A 24,245-nucleotide genomic window follows, 5' to 3' on the forward strand; every position below is an offset into this window, starting at 1 on the left:
AATTAATGCTAAAGTCAAAGAAGGGAACTGCAAAGTGGACGTAAATGAGACCTGGAGATGATAGTAAGGAATGATAGGTTAGGAATTTCATTGGAAAATAAAACAACTAGGAAACTTTAAATGGTGGCAAAAGGGGAGTTTGATTGGAATGAGTTAATTTGATTGCATTGGAAAAGAGAAAAATAAAACAATATATAGCTGGTCCACTGAAGAGTACTACCCCCCCCCCCCCCCCACCTCACAGATGTCCAGACACTCTCCAGAAGTTTTCCTACCTGATCCAAACAATGAACAATTGGTCCCCTCCATTCCCAGATGTGCAGCTATTATTTCCTCAAAGACCCATCTCCCCAAGCCACTCCCTCTGGTGTCATTGCAGAAAACTGCTTTATATTAGCAACTACTATACCTGTCTCCCCATGACTTCTCCCTACCACTCTAGGAGGGCTGGACTGATCTCCCACTTCACTACATGAATTCAAGAGTGCACCGATGAAAACCCCTCCCCTCACCCTCCCCCATGGCCAAAATCTGGTAAACGTCACTGGAGGCTTCAGTCACTCAGAAACCTTGATGTGGTGAGACAATGGCCAAAATAGCTGTTCCATCACATCAATGCTACTCAGAAGCTCTGCGGTTCCCAAGAAGTTACAAGAAACCAGAAAAACAGCAATAGACTACAAATTGGAGCTTTCTGTGAATGGTGGACATTGCATGTGAAAGCAACCATCAAAGACCAGGAGTGGAACATGGGCAAGAGCTATGGATCTCTGTCAACTCCCAGGTGAAGACGACTCAACAGTGGCTAGAAATTGCCTATACTATTTTGGTATGGTTTTGCAATGAAATCAATACATTGAAAACTTACCTTTCCGGTGGCAGCCTGTGGTAGCTTCTGTAAGAACCAATATTAGACCACAGCAACTCAGATGTAACTGACCTAGTGAGTTCCTCCAGCACTTTTGTGTGTGCTGCTATTTACAGTATCTGCAGAATCTCTGATGTTAATGTTAGACCGCCAAGGTTTTCCTTAACATTAACTGGCTCAATGATCTTTAGGGTAATGCAATAATCTACAGGGATATTAGGGGCACCTTATTTGAATGTATATAGAACCTAATACCTACTTGTTACATACTTGTTTTGCTAATACCAGTTGCAACCCATTTCTGGCTCATGTGAGCTCATCAAGGCCAATTTAAATTAGTAACATCTGCAGAAGCAGCACTGGATTAACACTCCTAATTGTTTACCAGGCTCTGAATCCAGAAGAAATGTGGGTGTGTTTATTCTTTTAAACACAATCAATTTATCACCTCTAGATGAAATACTTTGTTCAGAAAATGTGTGAAAAGCTTATCTATGACTGAAGCCTGCAATTTACAAGTTCTTTCAGTCAGACAAGTTTTCTATTGAACCAGAACTGCACCGTCTTTAATGAATGTTTAAAAATCTGTTTCATTACCTTACAAAAACACTGTGCGGTAGAAAAATGCTGCGCACTAGGCCAAAGCCAGTGGGATGAAACAGGCCACTTGATATCCGGTCGCGCTGACTCCAATAAATAGCAGGTGTAACAGGAGGCCACACAATACCGTTCCTGCTTAGTTTTCCCTTCCATTCATCTTCTAAGTTCTCTGACTCAGTAGCTACAGTGCCAGGGGTGACATACACAGGCATTTGTAATAATCTTTATGCAAACTGCACTCATGTCCAATACAACTGGTGGGTGGAAACTCCAAATTTCAGAATGGGGAATCCGGAGCACATTTCATCAGCAATTAATAATTTCTTGGTTGGATACATCTGTGCAGTGGCACAAGCGATTTTGGTTCTAAACACCTCTTGCTCCACGTACACCTGTAGGTCACAGAGTAGAGTCGTTTGACAGCAATGCTGTTGGGAGAATGTTTGCCGAAAGAAGTGAAGGATGATTTAACATTTGCTATTGTATGAATAACTAGGCAGTGCTATTGTAGAAATTATTCAACCATCTAAACAGTGCAACCCCAGATCTCTTAAGGTTTTTTTTGAGATTTAAAACAAATAGTTTGCTTCTGTTCTATAGTTTCAATTTTGCAGTCTACAGTGAACTCGACAGTACAACCTGAATATCTTCTACACATCTCCTCAAATTTCACCTAGGCTGTCAGATAAAGCGCAAGGTGCAACAATAGCTTCGGAACACGGATCCATGTCACTGCCCGGCTATGTGGCACAACTCACTCTTCAGCCTGATTTTTCATCCGAGGCATTTGGATCTGAAGGCAAAGAGCGTGATTTACACTGCGATAACGAATGTCGTGCTGATGATCTGGATGGAAAGCAGGAGGTGAGTGACTGGGATGCACAATCACACGATGCTTCCTGCACAAGAACACGAATGAGATTCAATGTCAAAGTTAAGCCAGAAAAATTTCACCTTACAAACATGTTCAAAATCAAAAAAGAGCTTTAATGTTAATTCAATATCTAAGCTTAGTAACTACTGTTGGTGATTAGCCACTCTCAGGACGGAGGAGCAACACTTCATAATCTGTCTAGGTAGCCTCCAGCCTAATGGTACGAACATCAACTTCTAGTTAATTTTTTTACCCCTCGCCCCTCTTCTACTTCCCACTTTGGCCTTTTACCTCTTCTCCTCACCTGCCTATCACCTCCCCCTGGTGCCCCTCTTTCTTCCCCTTCTCAAATGTTCGCTCTCCTCTCCTATCAGATTCCTTCCTCTCCAGCCCATTAACTTTATCACTCATCTGGCTTCACCAACCACCTTCTAGCTTGTCCTCTGTCCTCTCCCCACACCTTTTTAATCTGGCATCTTCCCCCTTCCTTTCCAGTCCTGATGAAGTGTCTCAGCCTGAAACAATGACTGTTTATTCATTCCATAAGATAGAGGAGCAGAAGTAGGTCATTTGGCCCATTGAGTCTGCTCCACCATTCAATCATGGGCTGATCCAATTCTTCCAGTCATTCCTGCTCCCCTGTCTTCTTCCCACACCCTTTGATGTCCTGGTTAATTAAGAACCTATCTCTGCCTTAAATGCACTCAATGACTTGGCCTCCACAGCCACTCGTGGCAACAAATTCCACAGAATTACTACTCTCTGTCTAAAGTAATTTCTCCGTATCTCTGTTCTAAATGGATGTCCTTCGTCGTGCCCTCTTGTCCGAGACCTCTCTACCATGGGAAACAACTTTGCCAAATCTAATCTGTTCAGACCTTTTAACATTTGGAATGTTTCTGAGATTCCCCCCCATTCTCCAAGGAATACAGCCCAAGAGCTGACAAATGTTCCTCATACAGTAACCCTTTCATTCCTGTAATCATTCTTGTGAATCTTCTCTGAAACCTCTCCAACGTCAGTATATCCTTTCTAAATTAAGAAGCCTAAAACTGCACACAATACTGCAAGTGTGGTCTCATGAGTGCCTTATAGAGCCCCAACATTACATCCCTTCTCTTATATTCTATATCTCTAGAAGTTAATGCTAACATTGCATTCGCCTTCTTCACAAACGACTCAACCTGGAGGTTAACCTTTAGGGTATCTTGCACAAGGACTCCCAAGTCCCTTTGCACCTCTGCATGTTGAATTCGCTCCCCATATAAATAATAGTCTGCTTGTTTATTTCTTCCACCAAAGTGCATGACCATACACTTACCAACATTGTATTTCATTTGCCACTTCTTTGCCCATTCCCCTAAACTATCTAAGTCTCTCTGCAGGTTCTCTGTTTCCTCAACACTACCCGCTCCTCCACCTATCTTTGTATCATTGGCAAATTTAGCCACAAATCCATTAATCCCATAGTCCAACTCAATAACATACATCGTAAAAAGCAGCGGTCCCAACACCGACCCCTGTGGAACTCCACTGGTAACGGGAAGTCAGCCAGAATAGGATTCCTTTATTCTTACTCTGTTTTCTGCTGACCAGCCAATACTCCACCCATGGAGTATTTTTTTAAAAAAAAGCTAGCACAGTCACGATAGGCTGAATGGTACCTCAGTGCTATTATACACTGTAGTCATATCTTGGTTCAGGAATATTAAATACAAAAAGCAGAAATACATCCGTTGAAATTCTGATGGATGTAGAGTAGCTTTAAGACATGGACATTTTAAAGGCAATAGAACTGCAAATACGACTTTACCTCAAACAGACCAGAAGCTCCAGTATCCCGTGCATCTGGATCTTTAGCTCCCTGGGCTGGAGTGGGTGTTGGTGGTTTTTGGTCCTCTTTGCTTGGTTGCTTGGGAAGCCTTTTGTTAATGCCACGGGACCCATTTTCTACTTGTGCATGGCCTGACGGAGTGGTCAAATCAGGCTTTCTGATGCTTTCATCAGAGATTGGGACTTTTATCGGTTTGTCCGCTCCATTTGCCGGACTCTGGGATCTGCCACACACATTCCTGAAAAACTCCTGAACAATCCCATACCTCGATGTATCCGCTTTTGTTTTCGCTTCATGCTGGCTTGATTTCCAAATTGAGTCAACACTTCCAGATGGGTGCTCAACAACGTTGAACAAACTGGAGAGACCATCGTTGATGGAACTAAGCACGGGACTATCCCTGGTGGTTGTTGACCTGGCCCAGGCAGACTCATTCTGCCCTCTGTGAGACATGGCCCATGGACTTCTCTCTCTTGCATGATCTATTTTTGACGAGCTTCTTCGCTGCAGCTTGGGAGAGCCGTATTTTGGTGAACAGCAAGGACGCTCAAACTTAGCTGGCACCTTTTCCAGAGACGAAGAGAGTTGTTTGCTACGGGAACTCTGGGTTGGCATTAGCAAGGAGCCTCTCGACGCCCAGGATCGGTGAAGACTGCTAGAGAGTGATCTTGGGCTCTCCGTTTGCAGCCCGATGCTAATAGTCCGGGTGGTCTGAGTACCCACACTGACAACTCCAATGGTCTGGCATGCAGTATCGTTAACCTTCCTCTCTAGTGGTTTTGTGCACATAACGTTCCTGACACAGTTGGCCACCTCCTTCATGTCGTCACTCATGTTCTCTGATATCTGCAGATCACGCAAGGCAGATGAAAGCCCAGAAGCTGTAGCAGCAGGAACCGAAACTGGTTGATCTCCGCAGCCATTTTTCAGGAGATCCTGGTGCTTGGAAAAGTTATTAAACCACTTTTTGCACACATTTTCTGAGCCGAGGTCTGAGCTGCCTGTTTGTTTTGGTTTTGCCATGGTGAACAGGAAACCTGGCTCAATCATAATTTTCCCTTCATTGTTTTGAACCAAAGAGCCATCCATCCTGCGTACGACCGGCGGACTGTAGTAGATCCGAATGCCCGTTCTGTCTGGTGCTGTGTAACTCCTCTGCATCTGTTTTTTGTTGAGTTGTGGATTAACCAGGTTGCTGGCTGTGGTGAAGTCCCAGGATGAAATTACAGGCATTTCTGTTTTTGATTGCTTTATTAGCTTGACCTCAGATTTCTCATATAAGGAATCGCCATCACCAGTTGTGTGTTTCCAATTCTTTTTGTTCAACTCCTCCAGATTCTTTAAGCTTTTTGGTGTGGGTGGTAAATATGGAGATGAATCGAGCAAGCTCTCAAACTCAGACATTGATGAAACTGACTTGGCTCTAAAAATAATGCATTTAAAAATGAATTACTTTTCCTTGTACAAAAGCATAAGATAATGAATAAATCATAGTGCAAACCTGACTTTATATTGGATTTGGCAAGGTCAAGTTACCAGGAAATTATGTGATTTACAACTGAAAGCATACCTTCTCTTTATTAAGAAAAGTTTGGACAGGTACATGGTAGAGATATGGAGGGCATGGTTCCAGTGCTGGATGATGGGAATAGGCAGCCTAAGCGGTTTCAACATGGACTAGATGGGCCAAAGAGCCTTCTTCTGTGCTGTACTTCCCTATATTGCACCGCTTTTGTAAAGAAAATTACAAGCAATCCTGTTAACTCCAAATCCTTTGCAAGAGTGAACTTCCTATGCCACTAAAGTCTGGATGTAAATGAAATAACAGCGTAGGTAGGTGGAGAATAGGAACAGAGGGTGATGCTGATGTTATATGGTGATGGAGAGATTAAGCTGCAGGAAAATCTGCTGTGGTTCTTTCAATGTACTTAGCACACTCCCACATTCATTATAGTTACTGACTCAGTATTTGGCTTACATAAAGGGGTTTTGTTGTTATTTCTGTAAAAAGTTAAGCATTGTTATAGTTGAAGTTGTTAAAACGATAAAGCGATTCCAGTGGGTAGATGTGGAAACAAATTCCTTTCATGGCAAATCTGCAAGTGCAATCGTAAAATAATGGTCAGCAGAATTTCACCCAAGAGATAGTGGAGATCTGAACCACAGTGCCTCGAGAGGGTGGAATGGTGCGTCAATTGAAAATTTTAAATCAAGGACTGTCATATTCAAAAGGGAAATGGAAGTTGGAGAATAATTGGGGCTGACCTATTGATCACCCAGGAGCGACTGCATGATCTACTTCTATTTTCCTATGGACCAGAATTTTTAAATTTTTATGATGATTCGCTCAATGCAAAGAAAATGCAAGTGAACTGGATTGTGGCCAAGTATTAATTAGGGTGAGCAAAGAAACTGCCTGATAGTGTTGATTTATGATAACCACATATGCTTACAATCTAATTTCTTGATCTACAATATTTACCGTTGTAAATTAGTTCCCTTTGCCTCCAATGCATCAGAAGTTTCCTTTATGCTGTTTTTGTGCTGCAACATCTGAAAAAAATTACAAGCAGGCAGAAATAATAAAATGGCTGCTTACAGGTTCTGGTTAATCTATTTTGATTTCTTCAAAACTGCAGAGGTTACATTTGAAGTCACTGAGCATGTGCAAAACCCACCTGATCCTTACACTAGGCTGACAATAAAACCCTTAAGTACCAATGCCACAGGGCTCCTGCAGGTCTTTGATCTCTGCTTTATTCAACTGATGCAGCAATTATTCTTCTAAGACATTCACCTCAGGGTCGAAGATGACTTAAATGCAGCAATTACACACAGCAGAGCTGAGTGGGGAGGGGGAGGATATCCCCTCAAATGCTGTATAATTTTCCAACACTATCTAAACCCATTTGCAAACAGTGCAGAGGAAATTTTCCACTATACTCTTTATTTTAAAAATCTGATTTAAAAAGGAAAGAAGATCTGTGATGTTCTGTCTTATGACCTGTGGGAATTAAGTGTAAACAAGACAATGCGATTTGGCACGGTGATGGATTTGTTCCCCTTTTATTATTATTTATTTATTGAGATACAGTGTAGAGTCAACCCGACCAGTCCTTTGAACTGCGCTGCCCAACTGTAGCCTAATCACGGGGCAACTTACAATGAAAAATTAATCTACCAATCAGTTTGTCTTTAGACTGTGGGAGTAAACCAGAGCATCTGGAGGATGCCCATCTAGTCACGGGGAGAACATACAAACTATTTCCAGACAGTGGCGGGAATTAAATCCCGGTTGCTGGTACTTTATAAAGCATTGTGCTAACCACTATGCTATTGTGCCATGCCAATATTACGACGGCAAAGCTTTTTGTAAATAACTGATAATCTGCAATGAATTTAAGCATTTTCACATATCTCAAAATTCCAAGTGAACTATTACAGAGAAGAAATGTGAGATTCCATTCCCAACCTCCCAATAAATAAGAAAATATTCATTGCATTGTATCTTGGAAAACAACATCTTGTTCTCATCTTCTATGCTGCAATCTTGTAGATTCTAAATATTCCTAAAACAAAAGTATTACTGTATTACTGTGTTGAACACTGGATATTTCCAAGATGACATAGTCATTTTTTTCCCTCCTTCAGAGAAGAGATTTTCCTTTTAGTAGATTTATTGCAATGCTCAATTTCCAAGCAAAGGGAAGAAACTTTACTTCACTGGGATCTTCACTGCCACAAATGCAACATGTTGAGACCTGCCTAGACAAGATGAAGACTCCGAAAGCTATGAATTGAAAGCAGGGGGAGTACTGGCAGTCTCCAATCTAACTGTTACTGCTGTTGAATCTCAGCAACTTCTGGCTGGTGGTTAGTGAAATAAAGAAAACAACTTCGTTAACTTCATTAATCACTCTTTTTCTAGTTAAAAAAAATCATCACAAACAATAGCCTGCAACTTCTCTTTGGACTTGGAAGCAATTCAACGTAGCAGGACTGAAGCAAGGAGAGGCAGGAGGCTCCTCACCGAGAGCAAGGAAGATCTGAGGTTTGATCGATTTAAGAGTCTGGCCAAATAGGAAAGATTGGGTACAGGCTGAATTGAGGCGGCAGTGTCCAGACCCCAGAGCGTACTAAAGTGAGTGAACCCGAGGTATGGTCGACAATTTAGGTGCTGGGCCACATTGAAAAGATCAGGGTGTCAGGAATGGAGCTGAGAGATGGGCTGGTTCAGTTCAGTTCTCTGCTCTGTGCTGAACTAAGGGTCTGTGGATGGACTCGCTTTGTGGACTTCAGTTCCGAACTCTAAGAGCCTGCGTTTATTTTTTTTTACATGATTTTTTTTCCCTCTCTTTCTGCACATTGTGTGTTTGATGGTCTTTTGTTTTAAATGGGTTCTTTTGGGTTTCTTCGTTTTAAGGCTGCCTATAAGGAGACGCATCTCAAGATTGAGCAATGTATACATACTTTGATAATAAATGTACTTTGATCCTTAATGCTGAAGGAGAAAGGCCCAGGCTCCTGAGGAAATCAAGGTACAGGAGCAGACTGAACATTGAAAATTAGACTCTGGCTTCCAAGAGTTAGTTTTCTAAGACTGCCTCCCTTACAATCTTTAAAACCTCAGGACCATTTAATTGCCATTTCCCGGAGCAGCTGGAGAGAACGACTGCAATAGCCAAGAACAACAGGTGCATTTCTCCTTCCATCGCGACTGATATGTGTGCCAATTCAATGCATTCCCATTAAATTAGGACACTGAGCAAGAATTTCCACAGAGTAAGAATGCTTTGCTTATGCTGTGGCAAAATACGTCAGGTCTTACTATGGCACGATACATATTCACTCTACATAAATACACAAATAACTGACAGGGAAATTAAAATGGGCAAATAAAGCTGTGTGTTATTTATATTTGCACTGGTGCAGTGACACCTATGATGCCATGTCAACAAGCAAAATGACTGAGTCACTTGGCCCTTTTTATATTAAACAATTATGAATATGTATGCTGCACAATATTGGATTAAGTGGAAATGTGGCAAGTTCATCCATTTTGTGACGTGTAAGTGCTGACAGCTTGATATAATAAAGTGCTGTCTTTTTGTGAACTTGGTCTCAAATATGTCAAATGTATCCGATCACTTATAATTAACTCCTTGTCAATACATTATCCAGCTGCAGGACTTCACTTGGTATTTTAGTGGCCTTGAACACACAGCTCAGCAGTAGATACAATGACTTAGATGCTAAACTTTCAACATGCGGAGCATGTGAGTGGTTTTTCCTGTGTCATCAACACATTTTCCTAAAAAGGTGGTGAGCAGTATTTATCCAGCAGCACTTCTGCCTTTTTCTAAGCAAAGTGTACACATTCCATTACTCAATAATGTTGCTGCATCAGCACTTGGCTAGACATTGTGGTAATGCTTATATCTAGTGGTATTAATTGCAGATAAATATTAGGATAACTGCACCATAATGAGACAACTCAATTTAGTACTGCCCGTCACATCAAAACTCTCCAGAGAACAGAGTTTAGTGACGCCAACAGTGTGGGGAAGATCAGCGTCTTGGGATACAGCGCACAGTGAGGACTGCCGAGCGCATCATTGGAGCCTCCCTGCCCTCTATTGTGGACCTGTACTTCCAAGTTGAAGAAGAGGGCGGGGAACAGCATAAAGGACTCCTTCCATCCTGCGCATGGACTGTTTGAACTGCTTCCGTCTGGTAGGTGCTTCAGATCCCTCCAGACTAAGAATAATAGGCACTGGAGAAGTTTTCTCCCTACTGCGGTCACTTTGCTGAACAGTTAACTGCCGGTTACCTGTCGGCTAACTATTACTTGGATTGCACTATTTGTCTGTATAATCTATATTTTCATTTATATTTATCATTGTTATTGTTACGAGCAGAGAGACAACATCTGCCGGAAGTAAATTCCTTGTATGTGCACAGGTACTTGGCGATTAAAGTCTGATTCTGATTCTGATACTGTAGTGCCTTCCTAAAGCATGTGTATTCCATTTTTTATAAATTTATTAGGAGGCAAAATCTTGCAGTAGCAGTGTCTTTTCTGGTTTGTTCCCTTTGTGCGATTCACTGTTGGGAAAACAAATTTGCAAACTCCACCCAGAAGTTGCACAAATATTAAAAACTAAATTAAAATCCACAGTGAGACAGCCTCTCATGCCCATAAAATAATGTAATGTTTATTATCTACTGGGTACACCTCACCAAAGGCAACAGCTCTTCCACTGCAACACATGGGGCCCTTGGTGTGGCTGGGAAACATTCATTGCTGTGCTGTTCCCCACACCAGCATTCAGGGCAGACAGGTTTATACATGATGGGAAACCAGGGAACCTTGGCAAAAAGCAGCGATCTTGAGTTTGCAACTGATGCTGCTGTCCGAACCAGCACCCCCATATATATATTTTGGGGGCCATGATTCTGGAAACTCAGGTTTCTTACAGAAAATGTTTACACACATCCAGAAACTGTCTGAAAGCAATAATTTTTCTTAATCAATCAGAAACTCTTTTGTACTTACCTGATTGATCTTGAGTTGCATTTCCTTCAGACGCTGCTCACTGTGGCTCCGTTCATTGTTAAATCGATCAAGAAGCTCCAACTTTTCCTGACTCCAGTTCTTCTCACTGATTTGAAGCTGCTGCGTTAGATCCATGACTGCGCTGTACGACTCTGCGAGTAGCTGCTGATGTTCCTCCCTCTCCCACTTCAGGGTGGCCTTCAGATCACTAGGAGCCTTCTCAGAAGCCAGTTTCCCAGCCCTACCTTCCAGCTGTTTAGGGACAGTTAAACATTCAGTTCCTTACTCTGAATCCCTCACAATTATACTTCGTTTTTTTTCCAAATAGCTCCCTACTTCTAAACTTTAACAGTCTAATGACAATGTGAACTGTTTGGCTCTTGTGATTTGATGGAAAGTATTCTATCCCTGGTGAGTTCCAGTGCTTTTCTGTACCTCTGTCACTTAAATAAAATGGATTGATTAAAACACACTTCTTGCTTTACTACTTAAAATAACTTTGTTTACTAATATAAGATAAACTCATGTACTTCCAACAATTACTGATACCCACTTATCTGATTATTCCAGAGTAAACCCTGGAGCCTTCTTGCTAAAAGCAGGGAACAGCAATAATGGAGGGGCCTCTATAATTCAATTGATCTGGTTCCCACTGCTGCAGTTACCATGACTTAAACATTTTCCCTGTGATATTCAAGGGTTTCCTTTGGGTACTCTGTTTCCTTCAATCATCCCAAAGATATGCAAGGTAAGTGGCCACTGTAATTGCCTCAAGTTTGTAAGTGGCAGAATCCTTTGGGGGCGGGGGCGGGTAATGTGAACATGGAGAAAATTAAATAGGGTTAGCACAAGTGGGTCGATGGTCAGCACACTCTCAGTGGGGCAAAGGACTGTTTCTGGGCTGTATGAATCTATGACAAATCCAATGTCCCTGATAATTCCAGGATTAGATTTTTGGCTCACCACATCCCCGAGGACAGAGTAAAATCTGTTAACTTTCAATGCACAAGTCCCTGTATTTGGAAGCAGGGCCTGTGATATGTAAACCAACTTGATTATTCATTGACTACAGGATATTGTCTGACGCCAGAAAATTACCTTAAGAACAAATTAAATTAAATGATTAACTTCACAAAGAATAAAATGGTGAGTAACTGAAATCTGCTTTGGACAGTTTCAGAACAAACCTGAGATACCTCCTCACTCACAGAAGTGACCCTCTACCACAAACAGGTGGAGAAATTCTCAGCTGACGTGGTAAGCTCACGGGCCAGGAGGATTTTCTACATTCACATTGACACAAGCCCAAAATTAACTGCAAGAGTGCATCTTGCATCATGCCACATTCTGTTTCAATGTTTAGACTCGATTTTTTTTTATCTCAGTGAAACTGCTCTCAAGAGAATGCATGCTTTATCCATTTCTAACCATGAACAAGTCTTGGATGACATCTGTTTTCTTCTGACTCACGCTTTATTGCCACAAAAATCCCTGATGAAGTCATCCAAGAAATGGAATGGTTTTGGCTTTTAACCCTGAACTACAAGACAACAGAGTAAAAGACCAATGTGTGGTGCTTTACATGAACTCAAGACATCACAAAATCCTTCAGATTGCAATGAAATGTATTTGATGTGCAGTCACCATGTTCGTCATAGGCAGTCTCTCAGGATCAAAGATCTACTACTCTGGTTTTGTGTACCCTGAAAGTACTGACTGTAATGGGTAAAATAACACAAGTCTGCTTGTCCTCCCAATGCATAGATTCAAGGACTCTCAATATCATGGTGAATACTCCTTCACTTTTAGAGATTGTGGGCCAGAGATTTACAAACGTCAACACCCTTGAGCCTTTCTCACTTAAAATCTCTCCCCGGAACAGAGCTTGCAACATAGTGTCTGTTTCAGGACCAAGACAACTGCGCTGCTCCAAACAGCAGGATATGAAGTCATTCTTACCCTCGGCCATTAGGCTCTATAATGAGTCGACCTATAGCCAGGGAAGTGGTGACCATTTGTTAGACAGATTGAGGTAACTTATTTTTCATTCTTTTTCATCTCTTCAAATATTTGTATATCTGTGCACTTGTAATGCTACTGTGACACGGTAATTTCCTTTGGGATGAATAAAGTATCTGTTTATCGATGAAAGTCAATTTGCCTATAAGGAGTTTTTCTGGACAACAGTGTGATAATAAATATCTAAATTCCTTTTAGCAATGTAGATAGAGGATGAAATTTTGGCCAGTATACTGGAAATATTTCCTTTCCTCCTCTTCACAACTAGTGCAAGGGATCTTTCAAGACCATTAGAGATAGCTGATGGGTCTACGTTTAAGATCTCATCTGTGAGATGGCAAGACTGATAGGACTTCCTCAACACTGCTCTGAATCATTGATCTAGTTTTCTAACATGACTTGAAAACTAGAACTTTCAAAGGTGAGAATGCTACCTATGGATCTATGAGTAGATACTATAACCATATCATATTAGCTATCATGAAGCAGAATGGATTGATAACTATTTGTTTCAGATTGAAATATTCTTTGTGGGAATGGAGTGAGGGAGAAGGTGCAAACAGTCTATGATTTTGGGTATATTGTCCATTTTAGGGCAGGATGGAAATGCAGGCATGTAATTATTTACAGCCTTGTTAGTTTAACATATAATAAACTTGAATATGTTTGGTTTGTCACATTTGGACCCAACCAAAAAAAAAACTATTTCGAAAGCTGCAAGTAATAAAGATATATGCTTGCATCACAATTTATACCAGGAAAGGCCGAATATGAATGCAAATTTAATTCTGCATTTATTTTCAGCATCAAGATCTTGATATTATAAAACTTCTCACAGACAAATAATGAACAGTCTTAGACTGTTTCAATGACTTTGTGGTTTCTTTTGTTTCTTGGCTGTGGGAGGACAAATCTCAGGACTGTATATTGCATATATACTTTGATAATAAATGTACTTTGAGTCTTTGACCTTTGATAAAAACGGTTTAGTAATCATAAAATAGATCAACTAATTTGTTGGAACTCAATGATCTAAAATCAAATTGTTCGAATCAATTTACAAAACGAGCAAATGCCTGGCAATATGGAAAATTAACTAGTTATCTCCTATTCACAAAAAGGCCAAATTCAATCCAGCTACTTATAGTCCAATCTATTTATGCTCAAGCATAAGCAGGCTGATGCTGCCAAAGATGGACTAAAGAGATGAATCTCAGCAGTGGAAGTGGGAGTGGCTGCTTTAACATCAAGGAAGCAATGTGGTGTTATAGATTGCCAATGAAAAAGAGTATCAAGACAAAACACTCTAGTTGTTGAGGTCGTATGTCAGACAAAGTAAGTGGATTATTGTTAGTGATTGATACTTCCAGCCACAGGATATCACTGAAGGAGTTCCTCACAGGATTGTCCTGAGCCTAGCATGAGAACGACCTCTGTTGCGGGACATAGAGAAAGTGAATGGTAATTGTCTATTTCCTGGGTAGGGGAGTCTAAACTAGAGGCACAAGTGTAAGGTGAGCGGCAAAAGATTTAAAAGGGACCTGAGGGGCGACTCTTTCCACACTGAGGGTGATTGGTACAAGCTTCAATTACGAAGTCTAAAATATATTAGGAGAGACATAGTGAGACATAGTGATAGGAATGGCTCAGATGAATATGGGTCAAACATCAGGAAATGGAATTAGCTTAGGCAGGCATCAAGGTTGACATGGATGAGATGGGCCAAAGGGCCTGTCCCTACTCTGTGCAACTCTGACCGGAAAATGTTTAATACCATGCCCACAATCTTGGACACTGTTCAGAAATAAGCTGAAGTTGATGCACTTTACGTTAAGAAACATACATATCACTGAATTGCCAGACAATGACCACCCCCAACAACACAGGATCTGACCTTTCCTGTTCAGCAGTATTATCACTGTTGAGTCCTTCAGCAGCAGCATCCCAAGGGTCGTCACTGACCAAAACTCAGCAGACTAGCCACATAAGTACCAATGCTACAAGACAGAGGCTATGTATCCTGTGGTTAGTGACTCACTTCCTGAAACATCCCCTAGAGGCGTGAGTCAAGAGAATGCTGGAATGTTCTCCATTAGACCAGGTCTAGCAACACTCAGAAGCTGGAAAAGCAGCCCATATAGTCAGCATCTCCTCCATTACCCTCATCAGTGCTCACTGGCACTTTTTTGATGGTGATTCCAATTACATTAGTGCAGCAGGCACATAGGAACATCACCACTTTCAGTTTCACCTCCACATTGCTGTTGTTGGCTCTAAGTCTTGGAACTCCCCTCCCAACCACAATGCGGGGGTACCTTCACTAGAAAGCTGCTGGTGATTCACACTGGCAGTTCACCACCATCTTCTCAAGAACAATTAAGGAATGGGAATGAACATCAACACAGTACACATATCAACAAACTATTGCCTAAAGTCTTGACTGAATATCAGCAGACCAATATTTCACCAACATGAGATGCTGGAGCAACAACACAGAATGCTGGAGGATCTCAGCTGTTCAGACAGCATCTATGGAAAAGAGTAAACAGTTGACGTTTCGGGCCATGACTAGTACTTCTAATGCAGTAATACTCCTACATCTGATGCAAACCAGCTAAGCGAAGAGTTTTTACATGACTTAAACCAGGGCTTCCCAACTTTTTAATGCCATGGAGCCTTAACATTAACTGAGGGGTCTGTGGACCCCAGGTTGGGAACCCCTGATTAAAACATAATGTTAATGCCCAGGCCTAGCTCTACCCAAACACATTCAAAATTGAAGCTAACTTTGATATAAAACAATAAAAGGAGTTAATTATTTTCACACTGATGCAGTTGTACATCACTTGGTTGCCAGGGTAACTGAAATTGATCAGATAATTGCATTTTACCCTCAGTGCCATTAAATTACAGTGTGGATAATGAAGACAGTCTGGTGTCACATGACACGGAGTCAAGTGGGACTCATTGTTAATCTGCACCAAATGTAATTGTGGGCAGATCAATCAGAGACTGTCAAAAGCTGATGTCTCAGATCTGCCATGCTCCAAACTAAAGCACAATATATAATCTGAACTTACTGTACTTGTTTTGCTATTCCTTTTGGCATATTGAGTGGAATTTTTGCCATTTTCGTAGTGTTTGACTGTTTCTTTGCGAGGCGGAGTTGCTAGCTCATCACTCAACCCAGCATGGATGGGAAGTGTAAAAGGAGCAGGCCAGAATCGAACTCTGGACCATTTGCCTTGAAGTTCTGTGGTGATGCCACTACACCCCCTTTGCTCTACTGTGCAGCATGGAAAATCTACACAGTACAGAAAGGAAAATCTACACAGTACAGAAAAGATGAGTCTCTGTCCAAGTTCCCTTTTAAATGGTTAGCAGTGATTATCGTGTTACCACTATTACAACTCATTCAGGTTTCAATTATTTGGAGAGTTTAGGAATGGTATTCTTTTATTTTTCAATCCCCTTATTTTCTTAAACCACATGTCATTTCCCTCACCAATTCTTTTCCACCTATGATATTGAACACAACAGTCGGAGGCCTCAAATGGTCACTCTCTCTCTCTCTCTCGATGGTGAGATTAACAGCATGAGCTTTCTGCCGATTCTCAAGTCGGAGAAACTTGAAGTAGCGATGCTGCAGATTGTAAGATCGAATCAGCGAGCTAATGGTCTCGCTCGCTGAGGCTGGAGTGATACCTTTCCCTCTCTCTCTCTTGTGCGCATGTGCGCGCCTTTGGCATGTCAAACTTGGGCGAACAGAGGTTTTTGACGGGACTCTAGATCATACTCTCTGGAGTTTTGCTACTGCCTGCATGCTGGGTGGGGGCTGATGTTTTTGCTGAGGCAGGTGGGGGGAGGAGGGGGACATTTGATGCTTTGCTGCTGCTGGTGCATGGGAGGGGGGTGGTGGGCTTTGGAGTTCTGAAGTTTTCCTGTCATTCATTCTTTTTTTTCCCTTCTGTTTTGTGGATGTCTCCGGAGAGTAAGAATTTCAGGTTGCATACCGTATACATTTTCTGATATTAAATGGAACCACTGAACCGTTCTACTTTATATTTCCTTCTGAATTCTTGTGCTGTTAATTTCACAATCTTTTGACCAGAGCAGGTATAGAACTATGTGGTTACTTAGGTGTTCATTATGGTACCAAATGGAGTGTTTTCTTTGCTGTTCCATTAGGAGATTACACAGAAAACTGCCACTATAAAAAATTAAACATGCAAGGTCAAGACTAGCTGACCTGTAAGTGCTGTTGGATGCCCTGGAGCATTGAAGAAAGACATAATGTAGAATAAATGATTTAAATTAGTGCTTCTAGCACTGACATTTGCTGTGTGAACTTTGTTAATGGAAAGAGAACAGTGACAAGTTCTAATGTGTAAGACTAGTCTTTTTTAATTTCTACCCAAGTCCTGGTCGAACAATCCCAAATGGATTGTATTTCTGCAACAAAATGAACAATCTGTCTTGAGGGATAGATTTCTCACAAGGCTTGCCAGACTATACATGGCGTATAAATTTCCATCTGAATCACAGCATTTCCATTCCCAGTGCTGGTACACGCAGCTGTGCCTCTGGGTCAGGCGAACGAAGGAAGCTGTGGTTTACTGAACTAAACCCTTGTAATAGTATGGTTTAGTTATATCAGTCAACACGTGTATGTCATTTTATAAATCAGTGCAGTTATCAGTGGGAAAATGAATGAGGGAGATGATTCCACGAGCAATAAGGCTGGAAAAATCCAGCATTTCACTTAAAGTTACCAGTTTGGACAGATACAGTACACAAGTCTTTTGCAACTTTAAATCAGCCACAAAATCAGCGCCCTAGATTTCCCATTACTTTGCTATGGTTTGGCCAGTTAAATTACCACGTTAAGCTTCAGCAAGAAACAACACCTCTATTTAATATCTTATGTCAGACATAAAGGAAGGTCGCATTAAGTTGGCACAAACAGTACAGTAACTTCAGACAAAGGCAGCTGCTTGGCTAAACCCAGACATCTAAAACACTGTCTGCCCAACTTTTGCCTCTCTGATTTTAGCCAACACAATATTTTACTGCCAAATAAATAACTGAACAATTTGAAGTTGCTACACTTACTGGCAGATATGCTAAACTCCCTTTTAATTAAGGGATAACTGTTGATTCTCTCCAAGTGAAACTACTTAGCACTGGAAAGCAGTTAATATGAATGTGGAAAACCATTTGTTCAGATCTTCATTGTTGGTGAAGCACATCAGCATGTCAAATACAAAATGGAGCAAAAACTACTGGAGGAACTCAGTGGGTCAGGCAGCATTGGAAGGGCAAAGCGACAGTCACTGCCGTGCGTCAAGATCCTGCATCAGGACCTCTGCAGGGTTTTGACCCAAGATGTTGGCCATCTCTCTGCCTTTGTAGGTGCTGCCTGACCTGCTATGTTCCTCCAGCAGTTTTTTTTTTACACCTAGATTTCAGCATCTGCAGATCTGTAACACAAAAACAAAATGCAAATTATATTTGAACTTGTTCTTTGCACCCTCTCTCTCCTCTCTCTGAATCTGCATTTTCCCTCCTGTTTCTCTTCCCACATTTGATTTGTCGTTGAATTCAACACCACCATTGCAGCAGCTGAGCAGCTTGTGTCTGCAGTCCCATCAATCTGATTAGTTAAATGCATGCACAGTTGATCGCTGCGTTTGCTCAGTTCTCAGATGACTCAAATCACTATCGAGTTTTACTTTTAGAAACTTGCCAAGCAGAAGTTTAAAAATTCTAAACAGGGCAAATCTAATTCACTGGAAACGCCATTGGATGCCTTGCCATAGCAAATCCCATGAATCAGCAACACTATGATACAACTGCAGCAGGAGGATATTCACATTTATGGTCCACGGTGCCAGCAGAAAAGACTCGACTAAATTGCACTTTAACATCACTATTGATCATCATCAATTTTATGCAATTTCACATTTTTCGCTTGTGATGTGATTTTAAGCTAAATGTTCATTAACCTGATAAAGCTACTTTCTTTATATTCCTTTTAAACTGATAAATCTTGCAATACTTAGCTGCAAAGCAACGTTTTTTTTTGGTTGCTTTGTAAATGCTTAATGTACCAAACTTTGCCTACATTGAGAACTGCGGTCAAGCAGGAACTCCTTGCTCTGAGGTGCTTTGGGATGCTCCGAGGATACGATGAGTCATTGTGTAGATTTGGAAACTTCTTCCAGAAATAATTTCTGGCAATATTAGAGAACAGTATTAAGCAGCACCGCGCAACATTTGCCTACTTTCTATGCAGGGGAGAATAGAATCTTGTAGAAATCACTGTAAATTCACCCACTGAAATCTGCAAGATGTTTTTAACTAAAGATATTGGTCATTAAAAGGAATCAGTCAAAATAATAAATCTACATAAACACTTAGTAAAAATACTAAAATACTGATCTGGATTTGAAGAATTACCCCAAAGTAAACAATAAAAATATAATTGCAGAACAAAGTTAAAGTGTGGTAGTTGATAAGAATCATTTATTGAAGTAATAATTTAGAAAATACATCTGAACTGAACATTAATTAAATAGTTGTTTAGAAAAGGAAAACTGGAAATTTACTCAATCACATGGTGTGTGGTGAGAGGCTGCCAATGCAAGTGGTGGATCCGGAGCTGATTTCAAAATTGAAGAGAAGTTTGGATAGGTACATGGATGGGAGGAGTATGGAGGGCTATGGCCTGGTGCAGGTCGATGGGACTAGGCAGATTAATGGGTTGAAGGGCCTGTTTTGGTGTTATAGTATTTCTATGACTCTATAAATAGGATCATTTTGGTCACCCACAGAGACCCTGGGCAAGTGCAATAAATCTGTTATCGTAAAAATAAAGCTGGGAAACAACAATCAATAGGTTTCAATAGGTCAATAGGTGCATTTAATGTCAGAGAAATGTATACAATACACATCCTGAAATTCTTTTTCTTCACAGACATCCATGAAAACAGGAGTGCCCCAAAGAATGACAGTTGAAACGTTAAACCCCAAAGACCCCCCAGCCCACCTTCCATGCACAAGCAGCAACACGGCAACGACCCCTCCCACCCCACCAACAAAAAAAGCATCAGCACCTTCCACCAAACTCTCAAGCATGCAGCAACGCATCATTAAAAACACAGATTTGCAGTACCCAAAAACTACACGCTCACCAGCATGATAATATGGGCAGTTACTTTTAACACGGACAATCTAAGTTACTCTTCAAGAGGATATAGAGCTGGAAATTTCCTGACCTTGAGAAACTCGAGCAGCGGCTGATAAATTCACATACATTATTACACTGCTTCATTTGCTCTCAGTTATTCCACTGGTAACTTGTTAAAACTTTTAAAATTTTAACCCCAATTGCTACATGAAACACAGTCTTAACAGTGATGTCATATGAAAAACTTGGTTACATTTTGTCTAAGCAATACACACAAAATGCTGAAGGAACCCAGCAGGCCAGGCAGCATCTGTGGAAAAGAGTAGACCATCAACATTTTGGGCCAAGGCCCTTCATCAGGAATGCAAAAAGCGACGAGGAGTCAGAGTTAGAAGGTGGCGGAGGGGAAGAAGCAGTACAAGGTGGTAGGTGGTGGGTGAAACCAGGAGAGCGGGAGGGATGAAGTAAAGAGCTGGGAAGCTGATAGGTGAAAGAGATAAAGGATCAGCAAAGGGGGAATCTGATAGGAGAGGGTAGAAGACCATGGAAGAATGGGAAGGAGAAGGATCATCAGAAGGAAGTGAGAAGGTAAGAAAGGGAAACAGGAATGGGGAATTGTGGAATCGGGGGAAGGGCAATTATCAGAAGATTGAGAAATCAATACTCATGTCATCAGGTTGGAGGCTACCCAGACGGAATACAAGGTATAGCTCCTGAGTGCGGCCTCATCGTGCCAGTAGTGGAGACGATGGACTGTCACGTCGGAATGGGAACGGGAAGTAGAATTGAAATGGGTGGCCACTGGGAGACCCTGTTTCTTTCTGGCACCTCCTGGTAGGTGCTCGATGAAGCAGTCTCCCAATCTATGTCAGGTCTCACCAATATACAGGAGGCCACACTGAGAGCACCAGATACAGTAGATGATCCCAGAAGACTCACAGGTGAAGTGTCGCCCCACCTGGAAGGACTGTTTGGGGCGCTGAATGGGAGTGAGGGAGGTGGTGCGGGGACCGTCATCGCACATGTTCCACTTGCAAGGATACATTTTACGCATCTTAATTCAGATCCATAATACTAATTACGAGATGCTTAAATCTTTAAAGTCTTTGCTGAATAGATCATTAGGTTTGGACAAACATTGGTACACCTGCAACGTACAAGTTGATCGCAAATCTCTTTTTACCATCTCAATCCCTTTTTTAAACCCACTTAAAAATAATTATGACAGCTATCAATTAAACACATAGTTGATATTCAGAAATACGTTTATTTGAAAGAACCCTTGCTCAATTAAGAAAGACACTGCTTCTCTTTTCCACTATGCTAATCCCGGTTATCAGAATAAAGCCTCTAATAAGCAAATTAGGAAAGTACCTGATTTAAATCAAAACAATTTCAAGGAGAAATGTTCCTTGATTTGCATTATATTAAAATACCTGTGCAACATTAATTGTGGCCGGCTGTTAACACAGTACAAGTAGCTGGAAGTCTATTCTCAATCTCTGCTTACCTGTGCAACACGACTCTTGAGTTCCACCCTTTCTATTTCCCAGGCTGATTTGGCATTTGCAAACTGAAGCTGAAGCTCATTGGTTCTCCTTCTCTCCTCTTTCAATTCTGTGCACAGGTCCTTTAAAATCATTTTAATGTCTCCGACAACCCTGCTGTATTCATTCGACTGGAAAATATAAAATCAGCCCAAAGTATTATTCCTGCTAAAGTAAACAACATTGCTATAACGTATATAATATTTAAAGCTCGCAATGCTCAGAATTACAAATACCACTCAACTGAATGAAATAGAAAAACCTACAGCTGAACTGCATGATAGCTGAACAAGCATCAATATTAGGCTGCCTTTATCAAACTTAATGACCCGACAAGCATATTTGATATTGGAATAATAAAATAAAAAGTAATGGATAGCATGGATAGGGGACTTAACATAAAAAACATTACAAACAAAATTCCAATGCTTCCCTGGACTATCTGAAAATGGAGTGGCGTAGTGGTTAGCTTAACGCTACAATCCAGGCATAATTCCGCTGCAGTCTATAAGGAATTTGTGTGTTCTTCCTATTACTGTATGGATCTCCCCTGGGTGCTCTGGCTTGCTCCCACATCCCAAAGTGGATGAGTTAGTAAATGAGCTAACCCAAATGAGTTAGTACGCTAAGTGGTCGTAAGGGTGGAATTGTGTGGTGCAGGCTCATAAAAAAAAAACCATACTTTACAAATCTAAAGCATCTAGAAGCTGCAATAAGCAGGATACTGGAAGGAAGAAAAACGAAACTGTATTTACTAGTACATTACAACAGTATACAGTACTAGAATATTACAACAGGAACTGAACTTCACTGTATGAAAGTCAGAAACTAGCTCACGGAATCCAAATAAAAAAAAAACTAGTTAATATCGTGAACTACTTCCAAAACATCAGTGAATCAACAAACACTCAGGAATCAACGGCTTATATCCTGCACTTTCTAAACCACACAAATAATATAAGTAAATAAGCTTGTTAATGACATTAATAAGTAGGACAAACAGGCAGTGCTATGACATACCCAAGACAATTGAATCTTTTATTAGGTGACAAAGGAAGTTTGCCAACAGATTTAGTCATCCAACTATAATGAAATCACATACACTCAGTGGCCACTTTATTAGGTACAGGAGTGGAACCCGGTGTTGTCTTCTGCTGCTGTAACCCATCCACTTTGAAGTTCAACACGTTGTTTGTTCAGAACTACTCTTCTGCACACCACTTCTGTAATGCATGTTTATTTGAGTTACTGTCACCTTGAACCAGTCTGGCCATTCTCCTCTGACCTCTCTCATTAACAAAGCATTTTCGCCCACAGAAACGCTGCGCACTGGAGATCTTTGTTTCTTGCACTATTCTCTGTAATCGCTGTAAATTCTGGAGACTGCTGGGTGTGGAAATTCCAAGCAATTAGGAGTTTCTGAGATATTCAACCCACCCTGTGGCACCAACAGTCATTCCACGATGAAAGTTGCATTACATTTCTCCCCCCTTCAGTCATTTGGTCTGAACAACAACTGAATCTCTTGATCTTGTCTGCATGCATTTATGCAATGAGTTGATTGAGTAATTAGATATTTGCATTAACAAGCAAGTGTACAGTTGTACCCAACAAAGTAGATTCTGCATATATATGCTGGAATAATACCTGCACCCTGTGGTTTGAAAACTCTTAAAAAAAAATTAATGCTGATATACATCAAAATTAGAGTAACAGTAACACACAATTGCTATCAAAGTTTAAAAAAGTGTCAAACCTACTTGAGCTTATAATTCAGATGAACCAAGTATGTACTTAAAATTTGATATTGGTACATGATAGCAAACATTCCTTAGAATTGTGATTATTGACCATTACTGTTGTACCTGCTTTGGATGTGATGCAAGGACAGATTTTTCCACTGGAAGAGTCAAAGCTCCCTCCAAGGTTTTCTGAGACTGATCATCTGTTGTCACTGTCTTATTGTCCACTTGGCGAGGGGTCAGCTCCTCTTCTTCAATCAGCAAATATAAATCCTTCACACTGTTAACCTGCCAAGCACATTGAAGCACGGGGATTGTTAACACAACCTCAAGAAAGGACATGAATCACACAGCACAGTGCACTCTGACACATCAACAATGGCAGTGAATCTTTTGCCATAGTGTGCAGATATACTAATGATCAATTTTAAAATGAATGGAGCTTGAAAAGAGGAAGTACTTCAGACTTTCTGCTCCTTAGTGACAAAAATCCTCTGCCAAAATTAATGAAGAATTTTAATGCACAAAATTACCCATTTTGATCAGAAATCTGTTCATTGTGTTCACAGAACTTTTCCTGAGTCTCTTTCAGCAGAAGTCCCAGTTCCCTCCACTTATTAGTATTTGTTCCTTGTGCTACATGCAGACCATGAGTTCAATCTTATCACTGTACTTCACTAAACTTTAATTTGTGCATCCATTTATTTCCCTGATAATTAGATGAATTAACAAGCAGATAGGAAGTTACACTTGTATTAATCAGTTAGTTAGTTACTGCCTGCTATGCCACTGGCATTAAGGGAAGCAGTGAAGGTCTTCCAATCTGTCTGTCCTTGGCCATCTTCTCTATTGTGAGACTCACAAGGATAGGATTCTTCATTGCTGTTTCCGTAACAAATTCTTTGACCGGCCATGGATTGTTAGCCCTGAGCTGAACCCCTGAACCCAGAGGAACGTTAGACCTCTCTTAGTCTGGCTTCTACACTTTGACCTGTTTGGCATGGGTGACTCTACCA

At 41.0% G+C, this 24,245-nt stretch overlaps 1 protein-coding gene across 1 annotated transcript in view; it reads right to left on the reverse strand.

The window, feature by feature from the left end:
• Window positions 1-530: 530 nt before the first annotated feature.
• Window positions 531-24,245, reverse strand: part of soga1 (suppressor of glucose, autophagy associated 1) — a 125,248-nt gene continuing 101,533 nt past the window's right edge. The window contains exons 9-14 of the mRNA XM_059980704.1: window positions 23,353-23,517; window positions 21,451-21,618; window positions 10,733-10,984; window positions 6,659-6,729; window positions 4,156-5,599; window positions 531-2,367 (exon numbers count right to left, since the gene is read on the reverse strand). Of these exons, the coding sequence (XP_059836687.1) occupies window positions 2,230-2,367; window positions 4,156-5,599; window positions 6,659-6,729; window positions 10,733-10,984; window positions 21,451-21,618; window positions 23,353-23,517 (2,238 nt within the window). The 3' untranslated portion in view covers window positions 531-2,229. The remainder of the gene's footprint in view (window positions 2,368-4,155; window positions 5,600-6,658; window positions 6,730-10,732; window positions 10,985-21,450; window positions 21,619-23,352; window positions 23,518-24,245) is intronic.

This window comes from Hypanus sabinus, chromosome 9, assembly GCF_030144855.1.
Source record: "Hypanus sabinus isolate sHypSab1 chromosome 9, sHypSab1.hap1, whole genome shotgun sequence".
Classification (NCBI taxonomy): Eukaryota; Metazoa; Chordata; class Chondrichthyes; order Myliobatiformes; family Dasyatidae; genus Hypanus; species Hypanus sabinus.